General features: G+C 40.4%; 1 protein-coding gene across 2 annotated transcripts in view; it reads left to right on the top strand.

Annotated features, from left to right (window-relative positions):
* Nucleotides 1–27,607, top strand: part of LOC108942215 (E3 ubiquitin-protein ligase Midline-1-like) — a 77,319-nt gene that overhangs the window by 44,748 nt on the left and 4,964 nt on the right. For both annotated transcript variants that reach the window (XM_018765373.2, XM_018765380.2), the window contains exons 2-5: nt 9,782–10,500; nt 22,048–22,143; nt 23,328–23,435; nt 27,076–27,224. In XM_018765373.2, the coding sequence (XP_018620889.1) occupies nt 9,838–10,500; nt 22,048–22,143; nt 23,328–23,435; nt 27,076–27,224 (1,016 nt within the window). In that variant the 5' untranslated portion in view covers nt 9,782–9,837. The remainder of the gene's footprint in view (nt 1–9,781; nt 10,501–22,047; nt 22,144–23,327; nt 23,436–27,075; nt 27,225–27,607) is intronic.

Below are 27,607 nucleotides of genomic sequence, written 5' to 3'. Positions count from 1 at the left end.
TCACTCTTTTAACTGTACCACTGCCTTTTGGCTTCTACAATAATAAAGTCGGTACTTACCATAAAGTGCCAGTATCTGCTTATCAGTCTGTTCAGATGTCGGTTTACATATTTCGCCAGTTCCAAATTTCATTTTTCAAAGCAGGTTACAATAAGTAGTCTTCTGAAAATCGCTGGGGGATATTTGTGTGTCGATTAGAAGATTAGTTGCAAATGAGTTGTAAATCCCATTAGCGTGGTGGGTTTGCTCATTTAGTCTTCGAGGTGCCGACGTGAACATGAAAGGCTTGTGATTGGTTGCAGATACACTGAAACTGGATTACTTATAAATAGGTTGGGTATCTGCCTAGAGACAAAGAAGAAGTAACCAATATGAGTTTTAAATGATTTAAATGTGGATAAGGATCTTTTCTCCTCATCTGAGACAGTTATGGGCCACATCATACCTTCATATGAGCCCAGAAAGTCTGCACACTTCAAAGATATGGCTGCTGGGTGAAAAAGATGGTTTTTGGTGCTAACTCAGGAAAAGGTCTCTTTGGTAGAAATGCAAGACCAGAGTAAACCAGCAACATCTCAAGAAAACAAATGCAAAGTTGTAGTGTGAAAGTAAGTTGAAGTGAAATAAGTTAAAATAATGTGAACGTAAGTCAAATCATTTCAGCCGTCCTTGGCATTCAGGTGTCTTCATGTATACGTCGTCTGTTCTCCAATTTTCCTTCATACATGGAATTGTGACTCACATGACTTTGTATGTTCTTTATTTACGTTTCATTGATCTCCGTACATGCTAATGAAGGCCTGAAGCTGGACTTTACGGTTACAACTGTGAATGCTCTCCTAAGACAACTTCATTTCCACTCTTCAAAATCAGAAATTTTTCAATAAATCATGAAACAAAATTCAAGTGTTCGGAATGGAAAACACTTCATATTTGTAAACTTTTCATCTCTCTAGGTTAATGCGTGGACAGTTATGTTCATCTGATCAACTGAACACTCAGTAGCATCCCATTTGAACTAATAATTAATAAGTAGCTGGTTAATGTTCAGCAGATAGAGTGATGGTTACAATTGTTGCCCTGCACTCCAGGTTCAAATCCCCTTCCTGCAGTAGTTCCCTTGCGTAAGATACTTATGTTGAACTGATCCAGTAAAAGTTACCCTGCTCTGTAAATGGCTAAATGCCCGTAATCAGCTAAGAAACCTAACATTGCAGGATGCCTTGCAGAAAGGTGACCACTAAATAATGAATAATAATAAACAATATGTGCCTAAAAGTGAAATTAAATAAATCAGGATATTTTATGTGCTAAGGCTGACACTTGGCTACAGAGTCAATCAAAATCTTAAAGGAAAAATCACAGGCCACCACATGTCCCTAATCCCCATTATGTTGCCAGCAGCAAATTTTTCCATTTAGGGGATTTCACCCAAAACAGTTCAACCAATAGGTGACCATTCCAATGGAGTTAAGCCTTTATTCTTGTGGTGTGTTTACATGCTTTAGGTCAGCAGCTGCCAGCTTCCAAAGATTAAGAAAGACATAAATAAAAAAAGGCTGTTATTGATAAAGTCATATATTTTTACTTAGCATGACTTCATTTTCAAAATTAAATTCCTTAAGCAAGATCTGATTATGTTAGATAGGTCAACGCTTTTGACCTACTTCTGGCATTCCGCTCCAAATGACGCCAGCACCGGTTATATCAAAGCACCGAACGGGCAATTTGCCTCCTGTTTTGTTCGGTGGGAATTCTCATGAATATTTCCGCAGTTTTTATACGACACTCTCATGGCAAGCAATCTGTTATATGATGCTGCAGCTTTTTAAAATTTCTCCTTCAGTCCAGCTGAAGTTAAAAATGAGCATGATGTGGCAAGCATACATATGAAAATTAGACAGTCAGATTAACCAACACTGTGCGTGAATTGTGTGCCAACCAGATCACTTTGAATAAATTTGACTGTAAATGACGTCTGCTGCTGGAGCTGCTCCCACACGTTCCGCACATCTACCATCTAGTGGCTCAGCTCACTCACCTGGGACACGTTGGTACGCGTCACTGGATATTTCCCAGCAAGTTACACTGTATTTGATAATTATTTTATTCAACTCTTCTTTCTTCTAACATAATCTAAGATGTGAATGTACAGAGTTGGGAAATGTTTACTTTGTCAAACTTGTGGTCTTTCAAAAACTTGGTAAGTTTCTGTGCCTTAATAACAGGTCGCAATTTCAGTAATGCCTTTCTTGTATTTCTATCCTGATAAACTAATTTATGCATTTTTATATTTCCTGGGATATATATTTCTTCTGCTCACTTAAGAGATTAAGTGCATTCAATACAACACATTCTCCTTGACTTTTCCATGGCTTTTTCCAAGGCTCCCGTGCTTTGAACTCTCCTGGGTGTGTCCCCTCCCCCTCCAGCCTTGCACCCTGCACTGCCGGGTTAGGCTCTGGCTCACCGCAATCCCGCCTGGGACAAACAGTTTCAGCAAATGTGTGTGTGTATGTATGTATGTATGTATGACCGTACCCTTGAAGCTTTAGGCTCAACTTTATTGTTTTGGGTTGGTAAAAGTTTAAAGATACGGAATATTACTGTCATTATTGCGATTGTGTATTGGTCAGAATCACAAAACTTTCATTATTTCTGATTCTCTGGACAGTCTGCTTTGAGCCAACGTGATGCCAGTCCTAAAGCACTAATAGTAGCGCATGGGAGTGGCAGAGGCCATTGTGAGTTTTTAAACAGGATAAGGGATCAGCAGTCCTATGATAATGGATAATGAGCTGGGCCCACAGCTAAAAAGTCAACCAACAAGTCTCATTAGCGAAGCTGTGGTTTGTTTGTTCTTTATTTTGTTTTACCCTTTACTCCAAAGTATTTTCTCCCAGCTTAGTCACGGCCATTTCCTCATGTATTATGTCTCCTCTTTTAAACACAGCAGACACACTTGAAAGGAGTGAGAACAGATACACACATCATCCAAGTGTGTGCTGTAAACTCTCTTTGTGCTTTGCGGGCTGCAGGATTCATAGGGTGACATAGAGGATTGAAGGAAGGTACTGTTCGCCTGGTTCTGCCCACAGCCCTGGTAGGTGCATAGCTGACTGCGGGTGATCAGTGAACAACCCAAGGGATTTCACACGCACAGTAACAGCGGCTATGTCTCACGATGGTGAAGTGAACCCAGTTTACTGCTATCGGGTGCAGGGCAATTTACTTATTTCAGTTTATTGGAGTGAGCTCATTATCATCCATCCATCCATCCATCCATTTATTCATTCATAATAAATAATGGCGATGCAGTGTTGTAGTGATCAGGAGCACAGGGTGGGATGCAGGGTACATCCTCTACAACACACCAGTCCACTACCCGCTGTGCTGCTGTACATTAATAACTAGTTACAGGGAAAAACATGGGATATATATTTTTGTGTTAAATATTCAGATAAATGTAAAAACACATATAGGCTGTATATTTCATATTTTAGGAAATCCCCTGATTCATCTATGTATTTGTTTTTTTAATAAGTTACAAGGGAAAAGGGTGATCTTTAGGCTGTGTAGTCTGTGGCCCTGAATTTGCGTGCAAAATGAGTGGTTGCTGTTATATGTCAGGCACTGAAGGGGAGGGTACACTTGTGTAGCAGTTTCAGAGACTGTTTACACCCCCCAGGAAACAGCTCCATACCGAAGAGCAGCTTTCCTACGGCACATATTTGGTACACATCCTTAAAATCCTTGCTCTTCCTTCTGAGATTTCAAGCAAATTAACCTCCCTGCGAATGCCCGGTGGTCCTCTGATTATATGCACCAGGTCGACCTCAGTTCAGAGATGGAGCTCAGATGAGCCCTGTTCGAAAGGTCATACATCACAGGGACATGCATCCACCCCCCCCACACACACACACACACACACACCACTACCACTGTTGGCCACAGCCAGATTTCCTTTGGGTCTGGAATTAACATGGGACTGTTAGGTTTAACCTGTCCCATCTGCTACACGTGTGCTGTAATTTAGGGAACGTGCTTCCCTCGCGACTCTCAGCTGCTAAATGTAAATTTCATGTGCTGCCGCGCAGGGGACCTGCACTTCTGTCTTTTACCCATGAGCTGGAGGCAGGTGCTTTACCTGACAAATAGCAGTATACCCCAGCTCAATTAAGGTATTTCCATCACTTTTTCTTCTCTTTACTAGCATTTTTACAGTACGTATGAGTAAATTGTATTATAACAATCATGTACATCTTTGCAAGTACAGATGCTCCTCAACTAACGATGGGGTTACATTCCAATAAACCCATCATAAGCGGAAAAATCGTTGAGTCGAAAAAGAATACAGTACCGCACCTACCGAACATCGAAATTAGCCGACCTTAAATGTGCTCAGAACACTTACCATAGCCTACAGCTGGGCAAATTTAACCAAGAGACACGCATGGATGTTTCGTAGACATGATGGGGTGTGAAAACACAAAATAAAATATCGCTTTCAACACAGTAAAGGTTGTTTACACTTGTGGTTGTTTACAGTCGTGCGTGTGATCGCTACAGAGATCTACTGCAAGCATGGTTGAGTGGATGCTGCAGCTCTCTGCCGTCACCCAGCATCGGGAGAGAGTATCGTACCGCATATCGCAAGTGTAGGAACAGATCGAAATTCAAAATTCCAAGTACGGATTCTACCGAATGCGTATCGCTATTGTACAATTGTAACTTCAAGAAACCGTAAGTCAAACCATCGTAAGTAGAGGAGCAGCTGTACTTTTATGTCTATACAGTGATATACACTTTATCTCAAATTTTGAAGATAATTTGTTACACAGAGATGCAACTAAAGCTTCATCAAGCTTAAACTGCACGATTCATCTTGATATATTGCTCATAGAAATTTTAAGGTATCTCAAAGCTTTTTAATGGCCGTAACACAATGTGACTTTACGTTACTAGTATGAAAAATGATGAGGCTTTTTTCAGCACCATAGATCAAACCTGACTTTATAAAGGTCAGTCTGAAGAGCAGTTTATTTCACAGAGGCATTCCCACACTGTTCTGCATCTAGCGCTTCCCAGCAGCTGTAACATGTTCACTGGATGGATATGGGTCTGGAGATGAAGCACATGGATGGTGGAAACAGCACCTTTCCCTACAGATTCCTTTGTACAAGCACAGGTGGAGATGAGCATAGAGTTTGTTTACACACACACACACACACACACACACACACACACACACACACACACACACACACGCTACCTGAAGCTGCTTGTTGCAAGCAGGGCCGCGGCGAACCGGAGCCTAACCCGGCAACACAGGACGAAGGGCTGGAGGGGGAGGGGACACACCCAGGACGGGACGCCATTCCATCGCAGGGCACCCCAAGCAGGACTCGAACCCCAGACCCGCCAGAGGGTGGGACCCAGTCAACCCTGCTGTACCACCGTGCCCCCCATACAGTGTGTTTATCTTGGAAAAAAAAGAATCAACAACAAGGTTAACTGGATTTTTCATTAAGGTCAATGATGTATTTCTTATGTCTGTTTCACAAAAGATTATTTTATTTTATTTTATTATCTGGAAGTCTTTGACGATGATATTCATGCATTTGGCGTTTTTTTAAGATGAAGTAATAAATGAAAAGCAGTAAGAAGTGAAGCACTAACATGATGTACAGTTGCAATTTACTGTATTTTGAGGCTCAGGGCACTGGAGAAATATGGCATCATACAGTACATATGGATATTAAGAAATGTATTTCAGAAAACTAGTCCTAGTAGTACAAGAACAGTTTACGGTGGTTTATTGCTTCCATTATGTTCATTCACATGGTTCTAAAACCACTTTGCTACTTGATTAACCCTTCAGTCTCCATAATTTAACAGAAACATTTGCGTTGTAAATTGCCCAGCTGTTTAAAATGGGGTAAATCATTGTAAGAAGCCCTGCAAGGTGTCAGCTAAATACATGAATGAAAATATACATGTCATTTGTCACTAGCAGTAGAAATGCTTGAATGAACTGCATAGAAAGTTCTAGAACACTGTATGCTGGTTCTCAACCTGCTGTAGCCATCCATACCTCGCAAAACTGTTCAACCAGTTTCTTGTACAGACATGCAAAGTTGTTTACTTTAAACATTGTCATGTCATCTAGAAGGAGATTAATAGGAGCGCCGAAATTAGATATTGCGCTAACCAAAGAAAGATATATTGACATCTAAATGTTAATTATAAAGAATAACCCCGTGGTAATAGTTTTGATGAATTGTTAACAGCGTTATGTTTAATTATGTTAAATAGTCTCGGAATGCGCTCCCTGAGTATATTTTTTAATACCTACTAAATAAAGGGGATCACAAGTAAATACTTTACAAGCAATAAATATTATTAAAGTTAGAACAAAAAGGGAAGTGGCTGAATGGGGATGTAAATTACTTGTCTATTCTGGTGTCAAACAATTATAATTCATGTGGCTTTTAATTAGAAGATTTCCCTGCCAATGAAATAGTTGCCTGACAAAGGAATAATGGACTGAATTGATGTCTGCTTTGCTCCCTAAATCAGCGAGACGTCATGAAGGAAAGAAGTCGACGCTGAGCCCGTCAGCAGCACTTAGCTGAAACCACACCAATAAATCTTCATAACTTTCCTGAGATTAGAGCAGAACTGCTGTTGATCACACTCACGCGCCACTAATGCTGAAAGGCCACAACCAGCTACTTCGCGTGTGTATGTGTGTGTGTTCGTGGGGACAGCAGACTGTGATGTAATCTGCCAGTTCCAGGTCAGCCTGCTGTTTGGGAGCGGTGCTAGGGGGGTTGGTGGATGGAGATCTGCACACTCAGTTTCAGATGAATCATACACGGTGCCAGCCGTGCTCCGGTTAGCAGCGTGTCATCGGTTCACGCTCGCGTGTGTATGTTTTGTCTGTATGAGTGTAGCGCGGAGGAGCTCCGGCGCTGGGCTGCGGGTGGAAAAGTGGGGTAGAGCGATGACCGCCACGTACTCGCCTGCCTGCAGCTGAATGACCGCTTGAGGCTGGACACCTCCGGCTGCGAGGTCATCGGAGAGCAGCCCGTCCCGAGTGGCAGAAGGTCTCCGGGGGCCTTTCTCCGCCACTGGAGGAGGTCACCTAGGTGGAACTGGCTTTCCTGGAATTGTTGGGCAGCTGTTCCTGTTCCTGTGCTTGTTACTTATATGTGACGCGTCTCCAAGCGAATGACAGCAAAGCTCCTGGATTACTGGGCTGTGAAGAATGTTACCATCTGGCTCTCGGCTGTCCTGAGGTTTTTTCTTTTTTTTTAATATGTATTCGTGACTGGGGTCAGCATCCCTCTTTCCACCAATATGTCTATGCAACGCAACCCAAGGCGAAATCCATCGGTGGGTAACGTTGGTTACGCGCAAGGGCACAGATTTCTGCATGGCTCAAGTAATGCTCTGTACATTGCTTTGGCACTTAGCCAGGATGTGCTGGACCCAATTTATTTCACGGCTTTTGTCATCAGATACTGAGGACGGAAGAGGGACAGAACTTCTTTCTAACAGCTCGGCGTTGTTATCAGTTTTCGTTGGTAAAGCCGCATTACAAGAGAAGCTCACTTTTTTTAATCAAACTTGGACCCTTACAGTATTGATTTCAAAGCTCTTACACTAATGTAATTTTACATATTGCTTTATTATTTGTGCACTTTGTTATTTATTTGACATAAATGTCACGTAACAGGATGGGTTTGTGTGATTATGTAAAGGGTGGGTTGTGCGCAGATATTAAATACGTCCTCTATAAATTTTTAACGATTGTTTCAACGTAAGCATTTCAATGTGCCCGGAAGGTTTGTTACGACACGCCAGTCAAGATGTTTAGCAATGCACGTTTTGTCTGTTAAAGGAGTGTGTGGCGAAGTAGGTCAGTGGGAGACCGCCTGTGCGCCAAAGCAATCTCACACTACAGTTGTTCTAAGCACACACTGGCTTTGATATAGAGACAAAGAAAACATCACAACTGATTTGTTTATCCCTGTGTTGTGCACATTTGCATTAAAATGCCACAAATCATATCAAATTAGAGAACATGAAAGTCTACTTTCTTTGAAAACACAGTGCGTTTGTTTCCATGCACGATAAGTTCTGTATCCTGCTATGGAATTTATTGATTTCATGTTGCCATAAGCGACATCCATGTACTGTAGACATGCATCACTGATTGGTCACATGGCCGATCCTTCTCTTAGTCCCCTAAGTAAATTGTATTATAAATACTGATCAAACATTATGCAGAGTAACACAATATATTTAATGTCTCTATTGTATTATGCCTGTAGAAATTAATATAAGAATTTGTTTTGTATTTCTATGCTGTATTCCTTTTACGTAATACAAAATATCCAAAATTCCCATAACCATTACATGTTTTGTGGACTGAAATAAATAGCTATCTATTCACAACGCTAAATAGCTAAAGTACCAAAATACATAAACGTAACCATGGCAAGACAACCTGAAGGCTACAACTGCAGTGAAATAATAACCAGTCACTGCATAAAGTTTGCATAATGGTGGAAATTACCTATAAATAGACATACCTGGCTGTAACACTGCAAAAGGAGGATTATTGAATGAAGGTGTGCATTCATAACTAAACTGTCATAACATTTGTATAAAAAGCAAGCTTTACCTTACTTTATCATCCTAGATGAACGGAGATGCACGACAACACATACAGTCCTGCTCAGTATCCTCTGGTGGCAGGGATGACCAGGTGTGGAGTGGTTAGCGTTTGGGACTCGAGTGGGTGGGATGAACAAACCCCAGGCCTGTGGGGGCTCATGGTTATAAATTCAGCATCTTTGCAGTTCAAAGTCCACTACCAACCCATCCTCATCTCCCATCACCCCACCCAACCCCCACTGAGCCCACTTATGCCTTTTTCATTCTTAATGAGAAGAGGTATGAAGGCGGCGGTTAAGGCCCCAGAATTCGCACATTTAAACCGGTCGGCCAGCTGCGAAGTCCGGCAGGTCCCGAACAAAAGGGTTAGTGTGAAACACGCGAGGGGGTCAGCCGGGCGAGGGCCATGCTGACGGCTTCTGCTCCACTGAGCTGTCTGGCCGATCGGCCCGCGGCTCATCACCGTGGGAGCCTGAGATAGGAGTTGCACTGGACCTTTCTCGTTTTGTCGTTTTTTTTTTTTTCTACTTTTTCTTTCAGTTTTGTTACTTTGCCCCACTTTCTATGTGTTACCTAAGAAAACAGCTCACAGTGTGTATGCGAAACGGGTTTCTTTCGTCCCTTACTTTAAACTACTGAGATGGAGTTCTTTTACAGGCCACCAGGGAGTAAAGATATCTATAGTTGTGAATTTGTATATCAAAGAAAAGCCTTTTTCAGTATGACTGGGCTGTATTTCCTTTACTTAAAAACAAGACAGTTATGCAAAGATTCCTATGACAAATTAAATATATCGGCATATAATATACAACATCTTGTTACAGAACTTCAGATTAATTAAAATAACAGTCCAATTATTTCTAAATTACCTTCAGCTGATAATTCGTTCATAAATATTTTCAGAATGAAAATATTAAAATTCTAATCCGACACGTCTTTCCTCCCCACGTTCTCCTGGCTTGCCCTTCTGAGGAATTTTAATGTAGTATGTGACAAGTTCCATTAAATACCATTTTGAGAAAGTAAACATGCCCTACATGGCTTGCCCTCCTTTCAGTCTCCCTCCCGTAATCAAACTGTGTCCCTGTCTTTCCAGATAGCTGATCAGCTTCCTTGGATTTCGCTGACGACACTGCTTTGTTTCGCCTGAAGATGGAAACACTTGAGTCGGAGCTGACCTGCCCAATCTGTCTGGAGCTTTTCGAGGACCCGCTGCTTCTGCCCTGTGCCCACAGTCTGTGTTTCGGCTGCGCCCACCGCATCCTGGTCTCCCACTGCACGTCCAACGAGTCTGTGGAGTCCATTAACGCCTTCCAGTGCCCCACTTGTCGCTATGTCATCACCCTCAACAAGAGGGGCTTAGAGGGACTCAAACGCAACGTGACTCTCCAGAACATCATTGACCGCTTCCAGAAGGCCTCCGTGAGCGGGCCCAACTCCCCCAGCGAGACGCGACGCGAGCGCACCCTCGACGACGGCACCATGACCTCGCCAAGCGAGGCGGTGCAGTGCCAGTTCTGCGAGCAGGACCCACCGCAGGATGCCGTCAAGACATGCGTCACCTGCGAGGTGTCCTACTGCGAGGAGTGCCTGAAGGCCACGCACCCCAACAAGAAACCGTTCACGGGCCATCGGTTGATCGAGCCTTTGCCCGACTCGCACCTGCGCGGGCTCATGTGTTTGGAGCACGAAGACGAGAAGGTGAACATGTACTGTGTCACCGACGAACAGCTCATCTGTGCCTTGTGCAAGCTGGTGGGTCGACACCGTGACCATCAGGTGGCGGCCCTCAGTGACCGCTACGAGAAGCTCAAGGTAAGGGACTAAGGGGCAGCCGCCATGGTGGCAAAATCACTGCTAGGGTATCACTGATATCAGCGCTAGAATGTGCTCACTTTTACATTCATATTGATAAGGCTGGAAGCAGGATACACATTATTTTTAAATATAACTGTCCTGGTTCATGTTAATCGATTGTAAAAATAAAAATGCATTAGTCTTGGAACTGGTTTCAGCAAATTGTTTCAGCGTACACACTCTTTATGTACTCTGTGGTTAAAGGTGTTTTGAAAGTCACAGTGTACTTTCCCGCAAAGTTGAGCGATATTTAAGGTTTATGAATATTCTGTAATACCCATTATTCGGTTTCATTAGATTCTCATAATTATTAAAGCACGATTTGCACTTATAATGTAAATATAGGAAGTCAAAGTTTTTAAAGATATAATTTACTAGATACTTCTTTTGGAACTGAGAAAACTGCAGAATATTATGTATATTTGTTAAACGAAATTAGCGTATGTACAATAAAATGTTTAATGGTATTGTAATAAGCAAGCACACATTTACTACTTCTTTTTCAAAGGGTTTGAAATCACTTGCTTTCTGTTTGAAATAATTTATCGCCATAAGTTCACTTGTAAAAGAGGGAAGTACGTTGTGTGTCTGATATTGTGCTTATGTGGAACTTGCATTCCCAACAGGAATGCTCGTAAACGTCCAACCAAAATACGCTGCTAGGACTCAGCTGAATGTACAGAAAAAATATTACACTCACCCAAAGCACTTTATCAGTCTCAGGCAATGAAAATTGTTTTAATGGGCTTCAACATACACTGCTATATACAGTCCATGTGGAGCGTTCAACCATTAGCCTTAATTATCCATAATGGCTCTTTAATGATTCTCAAACTATCCCGAAGTTTCAGGTTAAGTAGCGCTAACAGTTTTCTCTTGATTGATTTTAATTCGTTAACCTTTGTGTGAGAGCCTCTTGGTGAGCACAACAGGACAGGTGGGTGTGGATTCTGACCCACTTAACCATGAACGAAGCCTTGTCAAAGAGAACTACGTCAGTGTCTTTGGGCTTGTGTTGTGCCAACAGGCCCTGTGCTGATGAGAGCCTGTGTCAGCTCCTCAAACCTCCTGGGACAAATTGAGCGCGTATTACTGAATGGCAGTTTACTCAAAACACAGCTGCACACAATAGCAGTATTTTCACACACTAATTCTGTTCGGTTGTACGAGTGCCACTTAATCAGGGGTCAAACTGTACAAATTAAGCATTGTGTTTTTTTGGATGGGATCTAAAACAGATGCAAGACTTGAACAAACCTCCCCTACGTTGCCTACTTGCCAAACCAAACCAATAATTTCTCTGTATAGCCTATTCTGATCCTTAAATCATCTTGTGTTCTGCCACAAACACACATACTGTACATAATTGTGTGTGTGTGTTTCTGTTCTGGGGAACAAACATATTGTCAATATACATTTGAGAGGAGTTATATACAAATTGGGGGAATAAAATAAGCTTGCTTGAAGTTTCGGCAGTATGCACTGTTTTCGCCATTTATGCTTTTCTCAAGTGAATTTGAATGTCCAGAATGTAAGATATTTAGAGCTAGATTAACCTAGACCTAACCAAATGTTATACAGCTCTGCTTGGCCAAATGCAAATTGTAGATATAATGAATGCTGTACCAAAATATATCCATATGACTTCAGCCACTGAACTCTTCACTAAAAATCCCAGTTTGCCAAGAGAAGATTTCCTGATGTAATGAAGTCAGATTCCTGAAGGAGGAAATATTGCAGGGAAGAAAGGACTAGACGGTTTGTTTTTGCTAAATTATTTAACCTTACCGAGGAAAATAAGCAAATCACTCAAGTTCTGATGTGTGTATTGCACAAAATTCTATGGGTCCGATGTAAATCCCTTATGATAGTCTTTATTTGCAGCATATGATTCTTTGTATTTGTTTTGTATACACTTATATAGTCAGGAAGCTATATTTTAAAATATTAACATAAATATTACCACATTGACCATATGACACATGACCATATACATGCCAGGGCATACATGGAGATTATCTGGTCCTCACCAATTTCTGTAAGTATACAGATTTAACCAAGACAGTTGTCAGTCTTCCCAGAAGCCCATCTCCCAAAAAATTCACCCTAAAACCAGACTGTATATTGATCAGAGAAAGTTATATCTAGAGATCCACAGGCCGTGTTTAACATGTTAGATGTTCAAGTTCACGATAGCACGATCAGATAAAGACTGAACAATTACGGCTTTCGCGGGAGGGTAGCCTGGAGAAAGCCCCTTGTCTCCAAAAAGAACATTGAGGCAGAGGTTTGCAAAGCTGCATCTGAACAAACCACAAGACTTCAGAAACAATGCTCTTTGAGTGAACGAGACCTAAGTGGTGATGGAGGTGTGATGATTTGGCCTTGTTTTGCAGTTATAGGTCTTGGGCATGTTGCAGTCATCAAGTCGACCATGAATTCCTCCTCATACCAAAGTATTCTAGAGACAAATGTGAGGCCATCTGTCCAACATCTAAAGCTTGGCCAAAATTGAGTCATGCAACGGGATAGTGATCCCAAGAAAATTTACACCGGCAAATCTGCAACTGAATAGCTGAAAAGCAAAAGAATGAAGATCTTGGAATGGCTAAGTCAAAGTCCAGACCTCAACCCTTATGGGATGCTGTGCTGGGACCTTCGGCGAGCTGTGCATAGACGAATAATTTCAAACGTCAATGCACTGAAGCAATGTTGTAAAGAAGAGTGTGCCAGAATTCCTCCAAAACAATATGACAGAAAATGATTGCTTCAACTTATTGCAGCTGAAGGTGGTTCTACAAACTACTGAATCATGGAGTGTAGTTATTCACACATAGCTTTTTCCACACTTTTTTGCAAAAATGTGTTCTACACATTAAATATTAAAACTTCCTATTAGCTAAAAAATCCCATAGTTGACGTCACTTTTTCGACCCATGTATATAATATACCTGTTTTTTTAAGAGTTGGAAAAAAAATCAACCTTTGCTGTTTCATCAATACTATTAAAACAACATAGCATCAGCAGAGACTGAGGTACAATCACTCATGTGTTTACTGAGCTGTGTATGTCACACACCACACCAATGACTGTAAAACTTCAACAGACTCATCAGTTTGAGATAATGTTAAAAGAAAATATTCAACACTCATAGCCTTTCCCAGCTTTTTTTATCTCAAATGGAAAATTAAAATTTCCTGTTATCTTGCTTTGCATGAACGAACCTCGTTCAAGTTTGTTTGTATGCCTTACGCCAGTTTATACGATAGCTCTGTCTTAGCCCTCTGCCTGCTCTCTGAAACTAGAAAATAAAAACCCATCTGTCACCCTTGTCTTTCTAATATTAGAAACCGTTAATAGTGTTCAATTGATTTTCACACTCTAAATTATGAGGTTTTAGTCCTCTTGCAGGCTTCATATTTTGCTGAGTGCTGACGGGTTGCTGAGAACAGCACCATAGGGGAGAAATATTAAACGATATTAGGCTGAGTAACCTCTGGCACAAAGTAAGCGAAGAATCTTCGAATGTCCTTACTCCTCTGTGGTCCAACATGTCATCCCGAATTGTTGGTATTAGAGTGTGGGTTCAGGCCCTTTGTCTACACGATCATCTCCCTGTGCCAGTGCTTTCTCACTAACAACGACACATGATGTTTCACTCAGGGGTCGCTGGGGTCATGCACTGGCTGCCATTCACATGAGTTAAGTGCCATGGTGCATCACTTGACCCGGGCTGTGGGTTCTAACCTAGTTCTATCTATGTTTGGTTTGCATGCTCTCCTCATGTTTGTGTTTCTTCCAGATGCTCTGCTTCCCTCTCACTGTCCAAAGATGTGTATACTGAAGTTCTCTAAGTCTGTGTATGTGTGAGTGAGTGAATGAGTGTGTGTTTCCCCTGCAATAGTCTTTTGTCCAGTCCCTGCCTCGTGCCCTGTGCTTCTGGCATACACTCTGGACCACCATAACCCTGTATTGGACAAGCCGTTATTGATAATGGGTGGTCAGAAGAAAGAATGGACATACTATGTGCCTTTATGCGTGGATGGATGGCTTTTACTTGTCTGGAGCAATTTCCTGCACTGCATATAACTTTTGGCAATCTAACAAGTGCAGGATTTTACCTATTTAAATGATTTCTTGTGGAGAGTTCAATAGATTTTCTTTCAAAATTGGATGCAAATGCAGTCATTAGTAGCCTCCAAAGACCAGACTATTTTTCATTTCCTTTCAGTAGAACTCCAAAATATATTATGTAATTTTATTTAGTCCGTATGTTAATACAATTTTTTTTTTTTTTAAGGTGCTGATTTTCATTAATTTTCAAATTCTAATGAAAAATATGCTTTCTGTAAAGAAAAGATCTTAAATCATTCTTTTGTATGCATTTACATTTACATTTATTAATTCAGCAGATGCTTTTCTCCAAAGCAACATACATCTCATAGGAAATACAATATGTTCATTCCATTAGCAGAAAGAGACACTTAGATGCAGAGGCGTGATTCTTAAGTGCAGTTTGTTTCTTTCCACCATATGAACCAATGTTCATCACACGTGTAGTTGCATGAAACTTTATCTGAATATCCATGATTCCTGATCACCTTCCCTTAATTTTTTTTTTTTGGAGATACATATAAACATTTATGGTGCATTACAGGAGTAGCTAAGTAAATGTTTATCCGGGCATCATGTTAAAGTTATAGTGCATGAACATTTACACCTTACATGAACCTAAGAGCTCATGGGTGAAGTGAGTCTGGAAGAGGTGAGTTTTAAGATCCTTTTTAAATGTGGACAGAGATTCAGCAGTTCTGAGTGTGTGTGTGTGTGTGGGGGGGGGGGGATGTTCCACCACAGCGGAGCTAGAACCGACAACCCGTTTGTGTGCACAAAGAGAATAGCATATCTGACTATTTTTAAAATAATTTTCATGCCTCTTCATTGGGAGGGTGTGTATATATGTCTTTCTGTATGTATGTTTGTAACTGTATTTACATTTCAGTTTATTCTCATGTGTGTAAAACTCTTCTAAGACATTTCTAAGATTCGGTTTAAACCCACGACTCTCACTTTGTCACTTAAACTTTTAATGTTTTAAATAATAGGAGCTGCAACATCACTGCCTCCTTAATTAGTAATGAAAATTGAGGCTTGAAGAAAGATCTTTGACATGGAGATGAAAGTCGCTCACAATTTAAACCCATGTACGATACAAAATTAATAGCACTTAAAATGCTTTATTTCATATTTTTAACTTCTTTTTGCCCATTTCTCTTTCATCCTGCCAAGTTGCAGCATGTCATTGCTCTCCTTGGTTTGGTACTTTTTCAGAATGAACAGAATTCACAGGACACTGTGAAAAAGGTCATTCATTTCAATATAGTTTTCACCCAATTTTACCACATTTCACTGTGTTTGATTTACCCATGAACCTCTCTGGATACCAGCATTTTTGCAAGTCCCTGCTTAAACATGAACCACTCAGAATGTAAAGAAACTAAAATATTGACTATGCAGCTTAAATAATGCATTGTAATAAATTCACAATGTGCAATTATTTAACTTATGGCGCAGCAGAGTGACAGATTGTTAAGGACATTGTTTGATAGTGTGACAAGAGCCTCCCATGTTAGCCTTGAATGAGGAAATTACCCTGAATTGCTCCAGTACCACGTCCATGCTCTTCAATAAAGACATGAGTTCCGTAACACAATAACAACAACTTGCTCAGTATAGTAGCCTCGATAAATCAGCATTGTCTGTTGAAGCTGCCCAGGAAAAGCTTTGTTCCCCCCACATTATTGTACGTGTAAAGACTGCCCTTGAGCTTTTTGCACACATTGTCTTTGGAAAGACTTGCTTCCTTCCAGGTCACAAACACGTCCGGTATGGGACGATGCCCTGTCTGCTGTTTTTTTGGTCGGACAGTTTGAAGTGAGGTTTCAGGTCAGTGGGTCGTCTGACCTCCATGGAGGTTCAGCTTTGAACTCAACGGTTTATAAAAGCGGGTGATCACAGGTTATGCGGTATCTGACATCCGTGAATTCCACTGTACGGAGTCCTGCGCTCATAATAATGGGCTGAGGATTTTAGTTCCACTCCATCTAGCAAGTTTATTTAGCTTGGACACAGTAATACAAACTGCAGAGCTCTGAAGGCAAAGAATGACATCGCAATGGCTTACCACCAAATTCTAACTCCTGCTCTGTCTAAACTAACTCACACGTGGTGCCAGCCCCTTCCTTTCTCGGGCTTATTTGGACACACCACTTGGGGTTTCTTGCTGTCCTGACTCTAGAGCGTGGCTTGGATCCGAATCCCTGCCGCTGCATCCGTCACTTCATGAATCCCAATAACGAAAGTTACAATCAGAGAGAAAAGGTTAAATCTGAGGAGATGTTCGCAGAGATGGCCGAGTGAGAGAGTCGTGCCCTGTGTCGGCGTAAAAATGTATACGCCTCTCGGTTGATTGTCAGATGCCTTTGTGAATGTCACGGCGTTTGCCTGATGCTGTGAAGTGAATATGAATAGGATGCTTTGTCCTTGCATCGCGATACTGCATTAACAGCAGGCTGGGCCAGCAGCCCGTCTGCGGGGCTCCATTGCGAAGCCTGGAGCGACGCTACTAATGTACAGTGCGCTGGGTTGAGACTCACTGAGACTCACAAAAACATCTGATGACATCACATTTTTCAGTATTCTTTTCTTCAAGTTTTAAAGATATACATACTGTATACTTAATATGTGCCGGTTTTATTATCCATTTCAGAAATGAAATAACACGATTATAGAATAGTGCATACTGTGTGGGTAGTCTGCTTTTCTTCATATTTACAGGTGCAGTGTAATTTTGCAGCCTGGGAGCATCATTCTTATTCGCTGAAATGCACAGAAATGTTATTAAGCTCTATGACATTGTCTTAACCATGATGCGGCATAACTAAAAAGCGTAGAATCTGAATTGTCATTTCCATTTGACACTATTGTTGTGGGTTCTGGGCTTCCATTGAAATCATATTCTATTTATATTCCTTGGCCAGATTTATGTTGTCTGTAGTTCTAGAGAGGTGAAGGAATAAAATGGGAACAGATCATAGAGCCGTAAATGATTCCGTAATACTTTAACTTTATTTGCATTTTTAATTCTTACGCCAAGTGTCTGAAGTCACGGTTTGCACTTTGACAGTACGACAGCTTGATATTCATTGGAAAGGTGTGGCTTTTGGATCTGACTCGCAGGAGGTGAACTGTATTTCATTCTGATCCATTAGCTGTAAGTAAAGTCTGTGACTGTCTATTAGAATTCCTCATGATCAAATAGGCCCTCTGTTTTCCTGTTTTTCAGTCTCTAATCACACGGCTTTGTTATTTTGGGTATCAGCACTTGGTTTTGAATATCTGAATCCAATGCAGGGGATTGTATAAGAGAAATAGAAAATACAAATCCTCCCCACATTTACATTTATTCATTTAGCAGGTGCTTTTATCCAAAACGACGTACATCTCGGAGAACAACACATTAACTCTGAAAGCAAAGGGAAGTCTTTTTCTCTATCCACTTGATACATGTGAACAATATGTTCTATTCAGTAGATGCATGGTCCCCCTCTTTGGTACAGAGGACATTAGTGAGTTTAGGGGAGCTGCTGGTTCACAGGGATCAGTATGAGGGTTAGAGATCCCACAACAAAAGAACAGCCTCATAGATCAAACCTTTCAGTATTATTAAATGTTTTATGTATTCCTTAAGTGTGGTGGCGCAGTGGGTTGGACCACAGTCCTGCTCTCCGGTGGGTCTGGGGTTCAAGTCCCGCTTGGGGTGCCTTGCGACGGACTGGCGTCCCGTCCTGGGTGTGTCCCCTCCCCCTCCGGCCTTACGCCCTGTGTTGCTGGGTAGGCTCCGGTTCCCCGTGACCCCATATGGGACAAGCAGTTCTGAAAATGTGTATTCTTTATTAGAAATTACTTGATGATTGATCAGCCGATGCGAATGGAATAAAAGGCTGATTCCTAAGAAATACCCTTATCCCAGAGTAACAAAAAAGTACTTCTGTCAGCACAATGTCCAAGACAGCGGTGGAGAAATACTGCTGTGTCGTTGGCTGCTAACTCTGGTGTAATGCTGTTCTGAACAAAGTGACTCTGATCCAGAATCACACAGCGGCTCTGATCCGGAATCGGATCAGCCTGAGTGCTCCAGCTAAGAAGTCATTATAGAATTCAATTATTCCTCTCATGTTCAATGTAAAATTTCAATGGCATGAAATTTTTTTTTTTTTTTTGCATAAAATGCACAAATGCTCAGTTTTATAACATGTTTAGCTCTATAGGAAATCCGCAAAGAAGCTATGTGCTACGTACTATGTGCAAACCCACTTGCATCTCTGAGAGGAAGCAGAACAGCGGCTTCAGCAAATGAGTTCAGGGAAAAAGTGGGAAGTTCTGCTAAATTTCAGAAACTGCTCTTTGTACTTCTTTCTGGTGTAGTATATGTCATGAGCAAGAAAGCAATCTCGCTGAGATGTAAAAAAAAAGTATTTTCCTATCCCTCCTTTGCTTACATTTCCAAGGGAAGATATCTGTATTTGCGTGTCCTACAAAGCGCAACGTGAAGTAGAACCTTGTGGGCATTTTTGACATTAGAGTAAGGGTTTTTTTTGTTTTTTTTTTGTTTTTTTTTTTTTTTTGTAGTTTTCTAGGCTGTGTTTCAGCAGCAATACAAGTTGTGTTAAAAAATTACTGCTGTGTTTGGATTTTGTGGGAATCTTCATTTAGATATAACAAATTATATATATATATATATATATATATATATATATATAATTTTTATATATAAAACTTATATGTGAAATATATTTTATATTTTCAATACATTTTCTAGCATAATTTAAAACTGTTTGCGTACCTTCAGTGTTTATTATATACGTATGTGGGAAATTAACGTAAATGTTTGTATATATACAAAAAAAACACTAGGAAGGAATCGTTGATATTCGGAAAAAAGTTTCATGCAGCTACTTCTGTGATGAACATTGGTTAATGTGGTGGAAAGAAACAAACTAACTGCACTTAAGAATCAAAAGTCTGCATCCATGTCTCTCTGCTAATGCCATGAACACATTGTATTTTCTATGAAATGTACGTCGCTTTGGAGAAGAGCATCTGCTAAATGAATAAATGTAAATGTAAATTCCATGACACAATTTATAAACTAATTTTATATTTTAAAACAGTGCAAAAATAAAATTTAATATTGTTTCATCATTATTACATCATGAAGGCATGCATGTTGAACAGATTCAGTGGCTCTGCCAGAACCTGAATTGCATTTTGGGGTTGGAATCAATGGGAAATTTATGAGTGTTCACCAGGTAGTATTAGTGATTAGAGATAGGCTAACAACAGTTCAACTAAAAGATCGACACATTTAGTCAAACACAAGTCCTGTGAAATATCTGGATGCTATATATGTAGAGATCGCACATATTACATATAAGTTTAATTGCTTCACTTCATGTAGACACAGCTTTTAAAGAAGTGCACAGAAAATCACAAGAAAACAACTAAAGAATTTTGATTCTGAAGATGTAAAAATATTAAGATCCTCACATTTATAGAGTTCAGAAAAGCAATTGGAACCATTACTGTGTGTTTGTAGCTTTACAAATTTAATCTCAGTTACATATCATTCATCAGTCATGTGTTTATACTAAAGTTAATGTGACAGGATAGACTCATCTAATATTAATAGCGTTATTAATTATGTATATAGGGCAAGTTCCCTGTGCTTTTATTAACACATGTCATGTCTCATGTCACAGTAAATAGAGGCTGCATGTATGTAATATAAGGGTATTTCACAGAAATATTATTATTATTATTATTATTATTAGTAGTAGAAGTAGTAGTAGTAATCTTAAATTACTATATAAATTATTATACAAATTTGAAACTTGAAAATTATATACACCTTTTAAAAAACATAAATAAAAAGTCTTCATGTTAGTTTTTTTTTTATTTAATTATAGAATAAAAATATCTTTTTCCAAATTTTCTACAGAACATCAGTGTAAACGTATCAGATAGCGGCGAGCTCGCAAGGCTCACGGAAGCCCATGTCCCTGTTTCACGCAAGTGCCACTGCAGGCACAGGCCCACTAAATGTCAGCTGAAATCACCTCCTGCCACCTCGACCCCCTGCACACCTTCTGCAGAGCTCTTCTAATGGCTTTCCCCAGCGCAGCTCCGCCATGAATAAATGATTGTGTAAGGGCACCAGGATAAAAGTGGGCCATGTGTACACTGACACGGGCTGGTGGCAGACCGCTTACTGCAGTCACCATACAGGAAGCCCTCATCTGTAGGAGCATTTCACCTCATATCTCAAACGCCTTGCCAGCTATCGCCACGGGGACTGGGACCAATGCAGTCCCAGGGCTTTGGTTATTGATGTTCTTTCCCTGGTTTGAATTCACACATCACAAGTGTGATATTAGTGTGGTGTTAAGAGCTGAGGCAGTAGGTGGCATAGTGGTTAGAGCTGCTACTTTGAACTTGATGGACCTGGGTTTGACTCCTACCTCTTGTTGTAGCACCCTTGATTGAGATACTTATCCTGAATTGTAGTAGTAAAAATTACCCACCTGTATAAATGGGAAAATTATTATAAGTTGCTTTGCAGAGAAACATGACATAAGTAAATATATGTTCTTAGCAGAAATTTTTAAATGAAATCAAATTGTATGGATGTTTTTCGGTGGTGTTTATGCCGTAGCAGCAGCTTACAGTTTTAGTTTATGTAATACATAAAAAATATACTTTAGACAATTTTTGAAAAAACTCACCTCAGTTACCATCAACGCAGTTATCACCAACATCCTGAGTTTCAAACCCCTGTAAGAATATTATTCTGATATCTTTATGTATAGAGTACGTTTTTACATTTTTGTTTCCCATTGCTAGAAGGGAAGTTTGAAAGTATTAAACTTCTATTCCTTGTTAACTATGTGTGCCTATGATGTAATTTAATTTACTTGTCCAACTTAATACTTTCAGCAGTGCAGAGGAGTACCACTTTACTATGTTTTCTGCAATAGTAGCATCTGTTCAGGCACGAAATGTAAGCATAGGCATCTGCTGCAGTGTTTTTCCTGTGATGTAGGAGCACATTGAAGACTTGGTGTCCGATGCTTTAGTAGACAACTTTATGCATGGCTTAATTTTTCAAAATTAGAGACATCACATCCCTCGGCTAATAGGATGGCACAGTGTCAGCCAGAGTGGGAGGTTAGTGGCTGATGATAACTGAGTCATGACAAGCCTGCTGAGCTACAGTAGATATCTGTTTTTCCTCCTTCCCATCATTTCCAACACAACCATGATTGCAGGTTCTTCGGTATTCTTTTTTTTCCACATTGGTTTCTCTGATTTATGAAAACTAAATGGTTTGATCAGGTGCCTTCTTTTGACTGACATGTATACCTGTCTGTTCCCTGTTTTTGTAGCAAGGACTGGATGCAAACCTCAGCAATTTAATTAAGAGGAACAATGAACTGGAGGCGCTCATGGGCAAGTTGATCCAAACATGCCAACATGTGGAGGTAAGATGACCACATTGACCGTGTGTCTCCACATCTGTATGTGATGGCTGTGCTCGTCTCTTTCCATGTGATGCCCATTGAAATTGGCATGGGATGATGAATTAAAATCTTCACATTAGCCTGTCTCTTTGTCTAAAAAATGGAAGTACTCATCAGTAAAAAAGGCATATGAAAGCCTTTATATTTGTTATTTGGCTCGTGCTGATTGAGTCATGCTGAGGTGAATATCATGTGAGGTAACTATAAAATAATTATTAAATATTTTCAGTTTAAGACTTTTTTTTATTAGCTGTTTCCTTTTAAGCTTTATTGAAACTGTATGGTGACGATGAAAACTATGAATGTTACAATTCATTATTGTAGCTCTGGCATGAAATTAAAGTAATTGTGTTACCTTAACCTGCGTGTGATGCATTAATCACACATTTTATTTACTTTTTTGATTCTGTAGCTATGCGTATTTTGTGTTCAAGAACCATTGTGGGAACAAAGACCCAGTACTTCAGAGTTCAGCTCTTTAAAATGAAGCTGAATAGTGCATATGCTCAGCCTGGTCTCACTTGAGGGCTTTCTTTCTTGTACTGGCAAAGAATTTTTCCATGTGTGCTGTCTTCATGCAAAACTGAATTTTCAGGGTAGGATCTGACACAACTTAGGTTTAATTTTAAAGAAAAAGTGGAATTAATTATTGGTATACTGCAAAGATATCAAATACTTTATTGATGCATTTTAAGATTTTTAAAAAGTTAAGTCTTTCCTAGGTTTTACTGATTAAAATCAGGTTAAACTTTGTACTTTTCCCCCTACCCCCCATGAAGGATGTTTTGGCCTGCTGGTTTTTTGTCACATACCAGAATTAAACATTTGAACTTAGGTAATGAGTGAAACCAGACACGGAACGTGTGACTTTGACTGATCATCTTACTTCAGTCTGGAGCTTCTAGAGTGTCTGGATGTTTGGTTTGGTTATGACTTGGGTATCCATAGCTACTCTTATCTTCTGTCATTCATGTTTTTAAACTGAAAAATATTATGCTATGATGTTATTTTGTCTATTGTGCACTTACAGTATTATATGACCAAATCATTTGGAATTAAACATTATCCCACAAAATTATGACACAATTTGTATTGGTACTTTTTTTCACTATTTCAGATATCACTGTAATTCTTTTTTCTTCTAGGTGAATGCATCACGACAAGAGGGCAAGTTGATTGAAGAATGTGATATGCTGATTGATATCATTCAGCAAAGGAGGCAAATTATTGGAACGAAAATAAAAGAAGGCAAGGTACTGTGTCAGTTCAGGTTGCTTATGAATATATAATGTGCTATTTATGTTGTAATCTGATGGGCAGTGCAGTCCTGACAAAGGGTGGGATTTTCTGTGAGGGACGACATCCCTGTCTCTGCCTTAACAGAGTAGTGATGACCAGCTGCTGGGAACTGAAGCCTAATCATCAAGGTCTCCTTAAGCAGCTGGTCTGATGATTTTAGGAGAGACCAAAGAGGGGCCATGTTCATAGCTGACAAGTTTTTTCTTTCTAGACCTGCCGTCCTCATGCCCTTGACTAGTATGCAAGCTATTTGTTAATTAAATGGTAACAATTTCCTCAATAGAAGCATGAAACATATATGGAAGACACTGGTGTAAGTGTTAATGGATCTCTTAATGGGCAGCGATAGGACGATAGTCGCTTTGTTAAATATCCAGAAGTAATAATTGTATTTTTACACTGATTACCCTGAAATGATTTTCCACGTCGGAAGCATAATGTTTTAGAAATGATCTGACAAAACACTGCAATTTGGATAGAAGTAAATCAATTCTCGTATTATCAGTCCCTGTAATTTAGTGTCTTGAACTGTTAAAATGCAGCTGTGCTGCTCCATTTCAGTCCTCTGACCTTGTTTCATTGCTTTGACTGTATTGCCCTTGGTAACTTTGGGCCAGAAATAACTAGATGTTGTCTGCAGCTTAATATTCATAAGCCTTCTCTGCATATCTTCATTGAATAAGGTCTTATTTTGGTTAGTGTTCTGAGCAGATGGATCCCCCTCCCTCCATGCTGGGTGCTCACATGTGAGAACTTGTTTTTATTCCTCTCCCCCCTTGGGCTAAATGCCTTGAGCATCCAGTGGGGCAGAACTGTGCTGGTTTAATATGCGTGGCTGTTCCACATATGCCTCTGGAGGCAAAAGAGAGGTTAAAAAGCAGCTATTTACTCAGACAGCAAGACTTAATTTGTTATGTAAAAGTAACATTTACACTTTACTAGGGAGAAAAAGACTGGGGGTTAATTGGGAATAATGTCCAGATGCCTGCCCAACAAAAGATTTTGGATTTTCTTAGCAGGGGCCTTGTGACTTCTATCGTTATGATACATGCAAAATATATTATACACATGGTAATAAAATAACATACATGTCTGGTTAACACACATACATACATACATACATACATACATACATACACACACTGGCTGAAGCCGCTTGTCCCAAACAGGGTCGTGGTGAACTGGAGCCTAACCCAGAAACACAGGGCGTAAGGCTGGAGGGGGAGGGGACACACCCAGGACGGGATGTCAGTCAATTGCAAGGCACCCCAAGTAGGACTCAAACCCCAGACCCACCAGAGAACAGGACCCGGCCAAGCTCGCCGCACCACAAAGCACCCTTTTAACACACCTACAAATTTTCAGATTTATTTCTTACCGTTAATATTTCAAGGCTGTAAAGTTGATTTTAATTTTTTCCTTATGAGTAAATACATTTGCAAAGCATCACATCTAAGTCATATTTATGTACTGTGGTCAATTACACAATGGTGTGACTAAAGTGATCCCTCCATGTTGGTTTTAAATGGCTTTCCCCATATGTTAAGAGTAATCCAAGCTCTTAATTTCCTTTGGATTTTACTACTTGCAGTATGCATTTCCTCAGATATTCTTCCAATTGAGGAAGACCGTAGGAAAGAATATTTTCCAACTCATGTCTGCTCTAATATATGACATATGTGCAATGCAGTAGTTTATTGTTAGTATGAAGTGCTGGTATTATGGCTGACACATTAAATTATCTCAGTCCTGTCTAATCCCGATCCTGACGTATCCCGTTAATTCCCACTTTTGTTTTAACTGAGCCTGCAAATATTCTTCTTGACTGAGAAGCTAATTAATCACATTCAAACCTTGTAAAGCCACATTTATTAAATGACGCTTCAACGTAAAACATGTTGGTTCTGCCGTTTTAAACACACATCGACTGAAACCGCTTGTCCCGAGGGGGGTTGCGACTAGCCGGAACCTAAGCCAGCAACACAGGGCGCAAGGCTGGACGGGGAGGGGGGACACCCAGTCTGTCGCAAGGCACCCCAAGCAGGACCAGAGAGCAGGCCCCGGCCAAACCCACTGCACTGCTCCCCCCCCCAATTTTAAACATGGAATATACGCACAAACAGAGCGTCTGAACCACTTGTCCCATACGGGGCCGCAGGGAGCCAGAGCCCAACCTGGCAACACAGGGCAGAAGGCTGGAGGGGGAGGGGAACACACCCAGGACAGGACACTAGTCCCTCACAAGGCACCCCAAGCAGGACTCGAACCCCAGACCCTCTAGAGAGCAGGACCCAGTCCAACCCACTGCACCACCGTGCCCCCCAACATGGGATATGTTTATAATTTTTCTTTGCTAGAAAAATAAATAAATAAATAAAATAAAATGCAATATTCAGGATGCTTTATTTCAGTGACAGTAAATATTCTATCAACCCTGACAACAACTAGAAGTAAAGTAAATGTCATTCTATCTATCATTCTTAACCTTTGTGTGATCATTTAAAATAAACATTATGTTTAGTTAAATCTTAGTATATACTCAAAAAAATTTTCTCTCTTTTTTTCCCCATTTTTCCTAATTTGTTTCTCCACACAAATGTGGTTTAATACAACTGAAAGATTAAAAAAAGTCCTCAGCTAATGCTTTCACTTTAAGGTGACTCAAACTGTGCAATTCTTTCACAGGCTTAAAATTTAATTAATATCTCAGTTTTAGCAAAATTATGAACCAGAACCAGTGAAATATTGATTGTAAAACATGAAGGATTACAGGAAATGTCACAGAGCTGCAGTGATTTGAAAGAGCCACTGTTTTTCGCCTGGATGAAGAGAGATCAAGAGAGCCTTTCAGTTATTCAGTGTTCCACAGTGCAGTAAAGAGATTTACTAGAGCATTATGTTTGGAAAGCCAAATCATATAGCAGAGAGTTCCTTCATCCAAAACAACGTATGCTTTGCCGCTGCTCCACCCAGCTGTGCTGCGGTGGGGCTTGAGCTTCAAGGAACCACAGGTTCCCAAAGCTGGCAAGTAGCTGGTCGGCTGAAGCAAAGCATTGAAGGTGCTGGACTTCCCTCCACGTCCCGCACCAGGTCCAGACTGCGGTCTGCCGACAAAGCGAGAAGACCTCACATGGGCACCTCGCCAGAAAGATGTGCTGATTCATTTTTCATGTGGAATTTTCTAGAAGAATGATTTCTGCACAGCATATTAGAGCTGTTGGCACTTTGTTTTTTTTGAACCTTGCTTTATTTTTCTTTAAAATTTCTGCAGTGGGCTAGAGTTTTGCCAAAGGTGCCTCTGCATCCAGGTTAGGATCCAGAACATCACAACCCTGCGTTAGAACCAGTGGTTATCAACAACTGATGAATTAATGAATGCATAAATTAATAAATTAATTTCCACTGTAAGATTTCATATTAGTTTATGTTAAAGTATGTAATGATTTGCATAATTTATTGAAATTATAAAGAATGGAAAAAGGGTCTTCTTGAGAATAATGTCCTTGCTCTGAGTGACAAAACTGAAGTTGTCATTTGACTTTGACCAGTACTTTATGCATCTACTTTTAAGCAGACTATGTGCAATTCCTTCAGGTTGCAAGGCTGCGCAAACTGGCACAGCAGATTGCCAACTGCAAGCAGTGCATCGAGAGGTCGTCCTCACTCATCACGCAGGCAGACCAAACGCTCAAGGAGACGGATCATGCCCGCTTCCTGCAAACAGCCAAAAGCATCACAGAGAGGTGAACCCCACTGCTAGCTAGCTGCCTGGCGTGCGACTGCTTACATTTACAGATTATGAGGATTTTATTTCAGCATATTGAAAACTGTAGGTTAGTTTAAGGCTCAAAACTGTTAATCCTAACAGTTGTGCATTCAAGTCCTTCATGTTATACCTTAAAGCCATTTTTTTTTTTTTACAAGTAAAGCAACAGAGCAACTCACACACACCGAGCAGGGTCACGGCGAGCTAGAGCCTAACTCAGCAACACAGGGTGTCAAACCCAGACTTGCCAGAGAGCAAGACCCAGCCCAGCCCACTGCGCCACCGTGCCCCCAACAGAGCAACTGAGATGCCCAATTAATTTGACATTCAGTAAATAGATATCAGTAATTTGCTGTATTC

Source organism: Scleropages formosus, chromosome 14 (assembly GCF_900964775.1).
Source record: "Scleropages formosus chromosome 14, fSclFor1.1, whole genome shotgun sequence".
NCBI lineage: Eukaryota > Metazoa > Chordata > Actinopteri > Osteoglossiformes > Osteoglossidae > Scleropages > Scleropages formosus.
The sequence above is the reverse complement of the archived record's forward strand: the minus strand, read 5'-3'. Positions and strand labels throughout refer to the sequence as shown.